The 13,568-nt window shown below is 43.0% G+C and overlaps 1 protein-coding gene across 12 annotated transcripts in view; it reads right to left on the bottom strand.

The window, feature by feature from the left end:
* The window catches only part of CG42342 (uncharacterized protein), a 68,594-nt gene that overhangs the window by 2,349 nt on the left and 52,677 nt on the right, over window positions 1-13,568 (bottom strand). For 8 of the 12 annotated variants that reach the window (NM_001202305.2, NM_001144589.3, NM_001275712.1 and 5 more), the window contains 6 exons: window positions 12,691-12,788; window positions 3,591-3,953; window positions 3,410-3,478; window positions 3,249-3,344; window positions 3,137-3,181; window positions 3,014-3,076 (listed from right to left, as the gene is read on the bottom strand). In NM_001202305.2, the coding sequence (NP_001189234.1) occupies window positions 3,014-3,076; window positions 3,137-3,181; window positions 3,249-3,344; window positions 3,410-3,478; window positions 3,591-3,953; window positions 12,691-12,788 (734 nt within the window). Of the gene's footprint in view, window positions 1-36; window positions 2,813-3,013; window positions 3,077-3,136; window positions 3,182-3,248; window positions 3,345-3,409; window positions 3,479-3,590; window positions 3,954-12,690; window positions 12,789-13,568 lie in introns of those variants that run through there. The other 4 variants (NM_001144591.3, NM_001144590.3, NM_001170160.2 and 1 more) reach the window with 2 other exon arrangements.

Here is a 13,568-nt window from a genome sequence, read left to right as displayed (position 1 = left end):
ACAAGAGAATGGGAAAAGCGTGTGGTTAGCTCGGCGGCGTGAAGTGGAAATACTGCCTCGAAAATAAGCATTAGATGTCCTGCGGACATTGTTTTAGTAAAAAACCATCACTTTATTGGAAATGCATAATTAATTCGAAAATTATGTTAGTTTCGTTTAGCCATTATACAATTCGGTCATTCTAGTCATTCCATCGAACGTTCGCCGTTTGAGTTCGCACACATGCCACGGCAAAGTACCAGATTACCAGAATTCACATTCGTTTCAATTTCATTCGAATCATACATTTGAAATGCAGCAGCACGGATAAAAATATTTCATTTTTTGTTTGTTGTGGGATAATGCACTCGAACATCGACATTTTGGTATATGCATGAATATAGACATAAATACACGTAAATATATATTTATTTGTATATTTTTTGTCCGTTTGCAAACTCCTCATGTTTATTGGGTAATTAACAAATTTACACTTAAAATTAGCGGCTTATTAGGGGTTTAACCTTTCGTTCGTCTACCCATATAAGATATAGTTATTTATTGAGTTAATGTTAGGTTTTAATCGCAAAAACACAATTCATTATTCTAGCCTATTGATCGAGAAAGTTGAGTTCGTAGTTATTAAGTGAGAGAATCTAGAGATAGTACAGATGTCAAGTATCTATATAAAGACATAGCTAGATGCAAGTAAACACGTTGAGAGGTCAAAAGGGATAGAAAAAATTAATAATTAATTACGATTAAGTTACGTTCTTTACCGTTACCGCTTATGTACACATTTGGGGTTGTTTGACATTTAGTGGATTAAATGAAAATTGACATGCAATTTGCTTGTGTATTTTGTTTTCCATTTGGGATTATTACAACAACGAGACACATCTAATTGAAAACAAATTGACATATTCTTTCTGATTTTCGATGCCGTTTGCCGTTTGAGTAAACATTAAAGCTGCAAACATTTCCATTTGCCATTTGCATATTCGATAATTCACATTCAACTTTTATGCGAAAATATGCAGGGCTGAGGCCGTCAAATGGCAGTATATATACTCGTATATATACTTTTATTATCATATTTCCATGGCATTATTTCATTTGCATTGATTATGTTTGATTTTCAGGCCGTTTTATTCGTCCTTTGCCTAGTTTGAGCGTTGAAATTGAAAATGCTGCAGTTACTCGTAAATTTTAATTTATGCATTCATTTTTGTTGTTGTATAAATAGAATTGTTTTGCGTTACATTGTTTGAGATGTCCATGAAACCAATAGGATACATACTTGTGGTAAGATTATGTATTTATTGTTTTTTTATTTCGCATTTCAGGAGAAAATCTCCAGTTTCGAAGCTTTTTCAAGCTTGGGTTTCAATTGAAAAGCATCAGTTATCGACTATAGAATTCATCTTTCGCCTAACTAGTTTCTGCACATTTGCTTGTTTATTGAAGTTGTGTTCATTAACACTGAAAAATATGCACAATTGGTTTGAATAGCTCTTTGTTATCGATATTAGAGTACGTTACCGTGTATGTATAAACCTCTTTTATGTGGATTTTGTGTGCTTGCGTATAAGTAACTAAACTGTACTTATTAATTGTAGACATCAAGAGAGTTCTGAATGAAAATATCTTACAATTCTTTTGTTTCGACACCTTTAATTAGCACAATTCCTTATTTAAACAAACACTTATGGGATTTCTGCCCTTAGCCTTGTGTTTCACATCGAAGCTTTGGCAATAATGCTTTGTATGAACGAGTTCTATTCGAATATTCAGACATAGCCCATGGACGGCACCTAAGACAATGCAAAATGCAGCAGGAGCAGACGCAGCATAAGTGGCACGGAGTCATTCGGTTCAATTGTTAAGAATAATCTGATTAAGCAAGTAATTAAGTCACTTATGGCTAATTGCCGATGATTGCGACTTGGTTTCGTCATAATCCAGAAATTATTGCTTTGCACTCGGGGAAGCACTTGAAATTCAGTACATCCCATCGCATGGTGTTTTCACGTACCACGGTGCGTATGATTTATGCATTTTCAAGCGGCTTTCCTGCTCCTGTAGCAATTGCTTCGCATAGAACGGCGGCGAATGAAATGCAATTAAAATATTTGCATTGCATATTTGTTAGTTGGTTTGTTGTACAACTGTTTGATGTGTGTGTGTGTGTGTGGTTGTGTGGGAGTGGGAGTGAGTATGCATGTTAGTGTGGGTTTGGGTTCAAAGTGTGTGTTAGTTGATTCGATTGATTGATGTTTGTAAATACGCTTCTGTAGACACACGTATGTTTGCGCTATTTGATTGTATACATAAATACTTATTTGACTCTTGGGGCATTTTAAATGATATGAATATTAATTTTTTTCTCATGCGGGTTGAGTGGAGGGGGTTTTCGGTTCTTTGCCTTGTGCAACCAATTGATTTGCTTACACGGCACTGACATGCTGCTATTTCGAATTTGATTTTCTGTACATGGGTGCGTTTTGTACAAATTGATATACATATAGTAGTACGCCTGTCATATACAAATTTATATATATCTATGTATAGACGTTAACTGAGCACATTTGACAAGCGTTGCGCGGCCTCTTAACTTTGAACATTGTTTTGCTTTGATTAAATTGAGTTTTTCATCTTAAGGACTTGCTGTTCGATTGTGTGTATGAGTGTGTTCTGGCGTGGGTGTGCGTGTGCGTGAGTTTTGAATGGTTTTATTTCAAGTCGCATTTCATTTCGACTTTGGCGCAATGAGTGCTGGTTATATTTTTTAATAGGGACTGCCTTTTAACTAGTATTAGTAGTCGCCCCACACCTGTTTCAAGTAGAAAAAGAAAGAGAGATGAGAACACATAATTTGGTTAGTCAAAACGTTTAGTAACGAGATCCACGAGTACGAAAGTAACAAAAGCCAGGAGGGTTACGATTAGCTAAGCGGGATAATAGCCCCAATTTTGGTGATGTAACAAAATAAAAGCCAAACAACACGGGTTTCCAGTGTTCAATTGAAATTTACCGGTATGCCAGCCTTTCCAGAGGGTCCAGAAGGTCCTGACTCGCCTCTCATGCCCATCGGACCCTGCAATTATATTATTTCATTATAATTACGGGCTAAACTTTTCGCTATTTTGCCACTTACCGGCAGACCCATAGGTCCCTGATCTCCCTTGTGTCCCTTTTCACCCTGCCAACGAGATTTAAAACAGATGTAGAGATGCAAATCTGGAAATATCTGGCCTATTGACTCTTACCGGATCCCCCTTGCGACCGTCCAAGCCGCGTTCTCCCTGACTGCCGGTGTGTCCTGGCGGACCCATGGGTCCTGGAGGTCCCGGGGGGCCATATAACTGCGAAGGAAATTACATCAGTTTGGATTAATCCACAAGGTGGTGGTTGAAATACTGTGGCTTACGTATTCGATGGTGGGCATGTGGGGGGCATCGGACATCCCGTCATCCTGGCGACGACGCATTTTGCGGTACTGTAAGGGAATTCGGATTATTCATGCTCAAAATAGGATTCCGATTGTGGTGTAAGGTCACGATAGCTAGATAGCATACATCCTTCAAGAACTGAACTCAGACAGTACTTACCGAGTCACCACGATCTCCCTTGTCCCCCTTGACGCCAGGGTAACCTGGAGGACCTGGCAAGCCCGGGGGACCCATTAATCCCGGTGGGCCTATATCACCGCGATCTCCCTTTTCTCCTGGTGGACCCTGGTATCCTGGCAGTCCCGGTGGTCCTTCGATGCCCGGCTCACCGGGCAGTCCGTCCAATCCTCGTGGACCCAAAGATCCGGGCTCTCCTGGCTCACCAGGTTCTCCCTTACTGCCGTCCCGTCCATCGCGTCCATCCTTTCCAGCGATTCCTGGCGGTCCAGGTGGACCTCGCAACAGTGTCACCGGCGGATCGTCGTAGTCTTCGTCTATTTTGGTGCCTCCGGGTCCGAATATCTGCGCGCATTACAAGTGCGTGTGTGAGTGCAAGGGTTGGAGAAGAGAAGATGGCAAATTTAGTGGGAAGATTAATTTATGCCACGTGGCACCGCCCGAGGCGTTGCACGCGCTCGTTCCACACGCTTTGATGGGGAAAACAAAAGCGGCGCGTAATTCGCAGGTAAGGAAAAAAAGTTCGCCCACAGGAGAGGATTGGGATTGGGATGCGGATGGGGATGGGGTGGTTTTCGTGGTGGTGCGGCGTGTTCTGGTGGCTGTTCCGCAGCGAAAGTCTTTTGTGTGCCACGAAATTGTGTTAAGTGCAAGTTGGAGCATCCGTGCCATCGCACCACCACCATCTCCCCGTCGCCCACACTTCGCATCCCGTTGAGACAATGGCTGCATAGAAAATCTTTAAACCCGTGGAACTCAGGCTCGTACGGGGCTTTACGAGAGTCGAAAATAAAGTCAAGTCAGCGACAGCGACTTCTATACGTGCTTCGAGTGCCTATGTGTGAGTGCCCCCCGTTCGAGTGTGTGGGTGCTCTTTGGCCCTTGCCATTGTGTGCGCGCATGTGTGTGTAAGTGAGTGAGTGCATTGCGAAAGACAATTAATTCTCTTTTTTTTAGCCGTGTTTTTTTGGTGGTTTAATGTGCACGCTTCGGGGCAAATTTGCAAGGCACAGACAACCAGGCAAGCCCCAAAAAATACATAAAGTCCAAAGTTTTGGATGGGGCTTAAACGTGCACTGCTCAGGGTAAAGCAATTCGAAATTAATGTCTTAAATCGGGATTTAGCCTGAATAGTCAGAAGGTAAAGGTTTCATAAGTTTAATGGCTGCAATTTTAGTACAATTTTTTATAACTAAGGAAGACACTTATAGTAGCTATGCCTTATTAAGTCATTCATTGTAAAGGCTTTCTTGTCTATGAAGTGCTTTTCCTCAGTGCATTGTGGCTGACGGGAAATTACCAAAAGTTTTGGAAGGCGGGGGCATTCAGACCGCATTGCACCCAAACAAAAACCCCTATTAGGCGAATGCTAAGCGACATAAAAGGGAAACTCCCGCTAAAACAACGAGTGCAGCGGAATATGTTAAGGAGCCATGGAAAATGGCTGGAATAAAGGCAAATACGGAAAACCACTTACACATGTGGCTCAAGTAAATAGACACACTTGTCGTTTGCTGAAATATTCAATCGCATTTGGGCCCCAAACCAGTTGGAAATAAAATGGGCCTCAGCTTGGCATTAAAGCTGAGTCCTTCGTGGAAATAAGGAAAATTGCTCTCCTAGTAGTACTGCAGGAAATCAGATTGAGAGTATCCGGTTAGTCCTTTGATTGTGCATATGCATTACGTTCAGTTGTTCACCTCTATCCAGGCATTACGCAATTGATCCTGTATCTGTATCTGCAACTGTACTTGCATATGTATCTGTGTCTATATCTTTGTCATTGTGGAAGTGTAATTTCCTTGCGGCATGCCCGGGCATGTGCAACAATTACATTTTCTTCTGTCACAGGAAGTGGCGTACTTACAGTTATTAAAACCCGGCAACAACAGCAAAACAGCATAAGGACAACGGCATCAGCGAGAAGGCATAACAATGTAAGCGCTTAACGCACACTTATACGGACAGGATGTGGCTTGGCATATGCACAAGTTGTTCGTCCTGCGAAATGGCGACAGACAAAAGGACGAGGCGGCAAAGATAACTGTGGTCTAAGGACGGTAAGGCAGGAGTCCCTTCCTTTTCGCCGCAAATGCACTTCCCAATTTCAACTTTTTCCCTCTTGCCATTTTCTTTTTGCCCCAGGAGCTCTGATCTGCATGTGGCTGCTGAGCAGGTGTGTGCCTCCTGCGTGTGTGTGTGCAAGGATGCCAGCTTCTGCGTCAGTTGGCGCTTTGTTAGCAACTTTAGCACATTGTTCCTAATGCGGAATAAGGGGAATCCACCAGGGTTTCCTTCTCCGTTCTGCCTTGGCCATTTGTAGAGCAATTAAAGCGATTTGAATTAAAGCCGAGTGCTTAACGTTTGCCGTCTGCTGTAATTAAGGGACACTTTGAGGGCTTACGTGCCCACATTTCCCCGCCGGCCAGTAAATCGATGATCGCAAAACCCAGTAACGCCAAAGGAAACGCAGTCGGGGTTTAAAGGCTTTTAAAGCCAACTGCCGGCAGATAAGGCAGATAAATAACATAAATAAGAGATACAGATACAGATGTGGAAAGCGGCAAGTGAATTGGGCAGATGTTTGTGGGGCCCGGCTCGCAAGGACGAATGTTGGCGCAGCTGTCTAACTACGATATCCGATGGAAAAAAAAATCAGAATAAAAACGCACTGTGTTTCAGCCTCTGCCTTTTCGAGAGCCCAAAAACCAATCGGCTTGCGGGGGCGTAAGTATGTGTGTCTAAGGAAATCCATTAGAATGTATCAATATTTGTGCGGGCGAGCGCCTCGGGTAGAATTTAATTTTCAAAGCACCCAAACACCGTCACATACGAGTATATGTAGATATATCTATTTGAGTGGGAAGGTCCTCTTAAATTATGCGTAAATATCGAAAATATTTGCACAAACGCCTTCCAATTTAACGCACAAATGACGAGGCAAATGAATTTTCCAATTCCGCAGTCATGGCGTTTTTTAACTGCATGCTATCGGGCGCAGCACCTTTTTTTTTGCGTACGTTTTAGTTGTCAATGTAAATTGTAATTGTAAATTAATTGCCCCATCTCTGATGGTATGTCGTTACGTCTGGATTTCTCCCAGTATGCATCCGGTGAAGTTTTTACATTTAAAGCTGGCAGGAAACCCGAGAAGGAAAACAGACAAATGGCCGCACGTAAACGCGTTAAATTGAAAATCATTTTGATCTCGACGCGACCTTTTGCGGATGTCGCTGAATGCGAACCAGATAGAACGGCGAATGGCAGGATGGCGACCAGAAGGACCAAGTCGTAGTACCAGGGGGCAGAAGGACGGGACCTCATCGGGATACTCGCCTTCAAGTACAACATGTGCCGCTGGTGCCCTGCGTGCGCGCATATTTTTCACAATTTTTCATTTTCTCCGGCAGTTTTTCCCTCTTTAGAAATTTCATATTTTTCCCGAGCCATAACAACAGCCAGTGGGAGCGGGAAATGGCGGAAAAAAGCGCACTGAACGACTATGCGTCCCATTCCGCCCATCATCCCATCCGCCCACCACCTGAGGTGAAAGTTTTGCAGCCCGTTTCCGGCTCACATACACCCACATATTCCGTATACTCCGTAAACTCCGGCCAAAATCCCGGCACTTCATGGCGTGTAATGCGTTGCGCGTTCGCCGCAAAAGTTTACAAAATATTCGACGGTGGTCGAGGGGAAGTTCTTTGGAAGTACGCGAGCGCATTAAATTCGTAATACGTTCCGCCTCGCATTGATACCGATTACAATGGGCGATTTGGGCGATAGAAGGCGGAACTGCAATATAAACAATCTGAGATTGCTTTCGTTATGCAACACAGTCTTTATAGAGTAGATAAACTGTAAAACTATCATAAAAATTACAAATACGGAAGCGATTACAGATTTCGATCTCCCAACTCTGCCAGGCCTATAAAAATACATTTTTTTTTTTTCTATTCCCAAGTTATGAAATAAGTACTGATAAACTTTGTTACTCCAGCTCCGGAACTAGTATTAAATAGCCCACTGAAACGAAATCTTTATTTATTCCGAAAAATAAATCCAGCTCAAGCAATTTTATTTGATCAATTATGAGCTAAACTATCATAACTCCATCAACACGAAAAGTAAAATACCCAATTACATTTCACCTTTGACATTCATAAATGAATACTTTTGAGTTTATAACTGGCATTTCGAAGTACAAGAATGAACTAAACTATCATAATGAAAAGTAAAGTACCCAATTACCTTTCTTCCACCTTTGTCATTCATAAAGCATTAATTTTCAGTTTATAAGCGTCGTTTTCAAAATCAAATCCCTACATATATTCTCGTCTTTTGAGAAGATATTTTATTTATAGAAAATTCATTGGGGTGTAGAATTCCATTCGCAACACCCACTGTGCCAAGCTCAAAAGGAGGAAGTCAAGTCCTCTTGTAAAAATTTCGCGTGATTTCGTTTCGCCCCTAACAATGTAGCTGCGGTTTCTCCGGTTGCCGTGATATTGTAATATGTATGAAATTCGGAAGTATTTAGGGAAATCGTTGTTAAAGATTTCGTCGTTTTGCCTCCGCTGCCGCTGCTGTTGCTGTTGCTCCTTGCCATCGTATTCGACGACAACAGTTCCACATCAATGCCAAGATGGCAGCAGTTGGCATTTGTGTGGTTGGTTGTTTGGTTTTTAGGTTGGCAGATCGCGTTGGTTTCGTATAATTTTGCTACTTTTGCATGCACAGCTCCCCATCCCACTTTCTCCATCTCATTACGCATTCTTCACTCCCTAACCCAACAGCCACCCAAAACCCCACAAACACATCCAGCCCCCCTCTCGGATTTCCAGTGCTGGCGACCCCAAACCCACGTCAATGTAACACGCGTGCCTATAAATTTCTATGAGGCCGACTAACTCGGTTGAAATTGGGAGTGGGATGGCAAAGGAAAGGAAGTTCAGTGGGCGGGGCATTGGGGGTCAGAGGGCATTGTCGTCGCGTTCCTGATTCCGTGGGTGAGCCCGGATTTCTTTATTCAATCGCTCTTGTGACTCCCGCAACGCTCTCATCATCAGCGGCCATAAAATAAAAGTTACGCACACCCTTGGGGCCAGGACATTACCCGCACACCCACATGCATGCATGTACATGTGTAGTACATCCATGTATGTGTACCCACCCACGCGTGTCCTGCGGCGTGTCCCACGCTTGACCGGGTTTTTTTTTTTTTTTTTGCCGGCTTTTCAGGCCCGGACACAATCGGGCCTTCTCTCGCATTCAATATAAGATATATGGACGCTGACCGCAAATAATTGCCGCAGACAAGGAAAATTGGAAAATTGGGCACAAAGAAGGCGAAATTTGCATGCGGCGCATATTTCAATGAACAATGACGTAAGCACACATCCACATTGCTGGCGAGCCATTTGGGCTGGTTGGCTCTTATCAAATCGGAAAATCAGAAAATCGGGTAATATCGGCAAAGGAACGGTGAAAGAGAAAGTCATCTCCACTCAAGCTGAAGCAATGAAAATCCAGGCAATGAGCCCAGGATCCGGAGTTCGGTGGTGAAAGTGCTAAGCTTATTGCGTCGTTTAGGCAACACCCGACAACCAACGAATTGGCCAAGTGGCAGCCACAGCGATGAACCCTTTGAGTGGCAGACATGAAGTTATGTGTACGGATGTACATACATACAGAATACAGACACACACTTGCACGAAAAGGTCCTGGCCCATTTGGATTTCCGTGTAAGCAACCTAAAGTCTTTGATTTGCCGAGGAAAGTGTGCCAAGCTCTTCTTCTGCACAGTTTCTGGGATCGCATTTCCATCGGGGCGGAGACCGTGTGACGTGTAGCGAATTGACAAGTTTTCCTCTTTTATTTTTTGCGACTTTCGCAATTTTTATGACTCCATTTACTTAGACAAAGTCGCAGCCGGCTTGGGAAAACTTTTTGGCTGATAAGCAAAGCGAAGGAAAGCCATCGCGGGTGGGGTGTTAAATTTATGCTGATGTGAAGGGCCCAAAAGACAACAAACTTGACATGGGCCTTGGCTGAGCAACGATTGTAAAATACATTAGCATAAATTTGACATAAACGCTTCACAAACAGTTTCTTCTGGCTGAGATTGCTGTCAGCTAACCTACATCCACATCACCATCCGTATCACCATCCAGACTCCCCAACTGACTTATCGTTTCAACTTTATTAATCCGGGATATATGGATGCGGAAAGTGCAAATCTGCAACTGCTAAATCGAGCCATGATACAGTCGCTTTAATATTAATTTAAATTTTTAATACGATGCCCGCTCGTAAAATTCATGTTTGTGCTGCGGGCAGAAATCTTTTTTGGATACCCTATAGCCAAGGGGCATTTAACTTTCGTAGCTGCCCGGATTATTCATGGATTTTTCTGACAGCTGACTTACTTTGCATTTGTCACTGGGCTTAGTTTGCCCATTGCCCATTGGTTTTCGCTCTGAATATAGGGCACAAAATCATCGGCTTCTTGTACAATGCTGCCTCACGCCTCACTACACACATCGAATTCATTTCATATGCCAACCCGTCATCAGAATCCCCCCTCGTCTTACCACCACACCTCGCCCCTGGTATGTGGCAATCTATATGAGCATTTTATTCTGACGAGGCGACGAAAATAACATGTCAAATTTATAATGCCAGCAATTGCGTTATGCTTTTTTTATGACGCCGACGGCCAGGCAATAACACAAAAAAAAAAAACAGGAGAAAAATTGGAAAATGGTTTTAGCCAAACCAGATGCTGTTAGCGAGCAATGGATATATGTTTTTCAAAAATAGGCCAGACACTTTTTACGATTTGCTGAACTAATTATGGTAGTGTTGTTCACCTCCCAATGGGCCAAATTTGGGAAATGCAGCGAAACAATTCCCACCGATGCAGCTCCAGCTACTCACATAATTATCATTATTTTCGTAGGCCTGCCTGAATAAAGGGGCATTTCTTTTCGCAGGGAAATCGATCGATGAAAAATCAACTAGCTGCTTGGAGGGCGTCACGTTTCCACCAAAGATGACGGCAATTGTTGCAAATCATTTTTTATGCCTTGCACTGCCTGCGGTGCGGCGCATGAGTGCGAATATATAGTTATATCTGTTGTTGCCGAAACTTTTGTTTGTTTGCCAAAGAAGTCGGCCCACAGGCAGAAGCCGTTTGCTTATGACTTTCATTTGTTTTGACATCACGTTGCTGCAGCTCGCTGGATTGGGGAACTTTCCAGTGTGCGGGGGGCTCAATATAATCGGCTCATTGAAACTCGCTAGCCGCCTGGCAGCTGGGAAAGATTGAAAAGTTTTATGAAATGCTTAATAAGTTTTCTTATTTCGGAAAACTATTTTCCATTGGACAAAAAATGCATTCCAAATTCTTGTCTGCAAACGTGTAGCTTTCGCAATTGGACTGGAATTTAAATATTCTTACTAAAGCCTGTGCTCAACTCTTTAAATGGATTTAATGCCAACGTGCTAGTGAAATATTTTGTCTATATTCATTTGAAAGCTTGACATTTTTGCCTTCTGTTACGTGGTGGAATTATTGCAGATTTTCTTTGTTTAAAACTTTAGAAATTTGTTTATTTTGCTCATACGCAGAATGTACATTTAATATATTAAGTCTAAAGAGTTTATTCATATAAATGAAATTAATATTCCTTCCAGAGCTATTTCTCTAGATAACGCTCATGCTTTCATTTCCAACTCGATTCTTTAATGTCTTTTTGCTTCTCATCATACTATCTGGTAAGCTTTTCTTTGCCATTAACTGCTGAATCTACCCTCGCTGGCTTTGAACCCATAAAAGAAGTTCAGCACGTTGCCGCCGCGTTTTCCGTTTGTTGTTTCGCTGCTGGGCGTATTGGAAGTCGGTTTGTATTGGCCAAATGCCTGCCGTCGTTTCTTTTTGGCATTACGCGTTTTTAGAAAAGCAGCAACAACGAAGGCAACAGCGGCTGCCGTGACTTTGACTTTGCTGCACAATAATCAGAACGCTTTCCTTGGAACCCCCCATCTACCAGTTGGCTACGTGAAAATGGGCAAAATGCGCAAATGTTTGCGCACTGGTTGAGCAGCATAATACATAAACACATAACGGAGCGGAGCAGACAGAACAGAACAGAATGGAATGGAACCCGAAGCCAAACCCCCAGCTGGATGCGAGGAAACTCATCCGTGGCGTAGCAGCTTCGCCGGCGGCGCTTATGCATTTTTCATGGCGCACACAAACACGTGCTGGCCACACATATTCATATATGCGCAAAAAAGAAAGGCAGCGAAATGAAATGAGAATTCCATCCGCCATCGCCCCAAAGAATCGCGCATCCATCAACACGTCAAAAGGGCGGCAACAGCTGCCGCCACTTGGAGTGCCAATAAAAATGTTAAGTATCTTAGGAACTGTTGACATTTTCTTGGGGGGCAGAACCATAACGACGAGATAGTACTAGATAAATGCCTTCGATATGGGACAAGTATTTCCAGGGAGGCGCCGCCAAAAATCTGGAGACCAGATTAGCAGGCGGAATACATAGTTTTTTGGGGGGGTGTTGTTGGCAGAAGTATAAGTATCTGCCATATACTTTTATTTTTCGTATCTCCCTTTGGCAGCTCGTCAAAGTTTCGCTCCACACAAAACTGGTAACTGTATCTCAGGCAGGACTCGCATTTGCTGTAATGAGTTTAAGTAACACGTTCTCCGCAGCCGTGTAAACATGCTCATTACACCGACTGCCAACATGCAGGTGAAACCATGCGGAAGGACAAGTTTCGGGCTTACCCTTCTATGTTGGTATATTATGTAGGCATATATATGTGGATATTTACACCCGCGGCGTCACTAGTATTTACAGATTAGCATAAAATTAACGCACACGCCCACGCATTTGTACAAAAGTAATTTACATGATAATACACTTCTTGTTTTCGAACTCAATTTACGGCCTGCGCCGTTGAGTTTCTAATTAAAAATCGAGTGGAATCAGGTTTTTTTTTTCGTTTTTTTTTTTTCCTGTTTTGTTCAGCTTTTTGTGGCGTGTTGATTACTCACCCGCTTGCCCCGTTTGCCGCGCGGTCCTTTCTCGCCGGGAGGTCCTGCAGGTCCAATGGGTCCCGGTTCTCCTCGAGCTCCCGGTTCTCCAGGCGGACCTGTTCACAAAATGTTAATTTCAGCGAATCGCTTCTAGTGACAGATTTCAAAATGCGAGCAAACAATACCATGAATATATTCGGTTACACAGATACACAGATATACACACTATATATATATATAAAGTACAGACACAGATACAGATACAGATACAGATACAGATTCGGATCCGCCCGCAAGTGTTGTGCAAACAGTGGGCGTGGTCTTTGTAATTATACAGCACCGAGAGCTCAATAATGCCGCCTTCCCGCTACACCCCTTATGCCTGATTTTGTTGGTTTTGGTCAGCAATTTGTTCAACTGGTTGATGATAAGGGACGGACAGGCTCTTGATGGTTTAACGATGGTCGGGGCTTAGTTGGCAATGCAAATTGTTTATCGCCAGTGAATGAAATGCCCCGAGTTCACAGTGGTCGCAAATTAATGGTAAATGGTCGGTGGCAAATATTGCTCAAGGCCCCAGCTTCATCCTATGCTAATGACGGTCAACGACTTGACCCATTTAATGGTATTCTATGTACATATACCAATGTATATATCTATCATTGCCATAACTTTCCCTTCGACGTCACTCCGATGCAATTGAAATTGGAATGCAAACAGATGCAGAATAACAATTTAATATGCATAAGCTGCACTTTTGCTGGCATCTGCAAAAACAGACCTTATTTTTTCCACCGCCAAGGACTAGCATTCTCCGTTGAAGTAGGGCAGAAATTGGATCTGTGTATATGGAGCAAACACCCCAGCTCCTGCTTGCAGCAAATCCAATTTGCGCT

The sequence above is a fragment of the Drosophila melanogaster genome, chromosome 3R (genome assembly GCF_000001215.4).
Source record: "Drosophila melanogaster chromosome 3R".
NCBI lineage: Eukaryota > Metazoa > Arthropoda > Insecta > Diptera > Drosophilidae > Drosophila > Drosophila melanogaster.
Note: the sequence above shows the minus strand (reverse complement) of the source record. Positions and strands in the feature narration are given on the sequence as shown.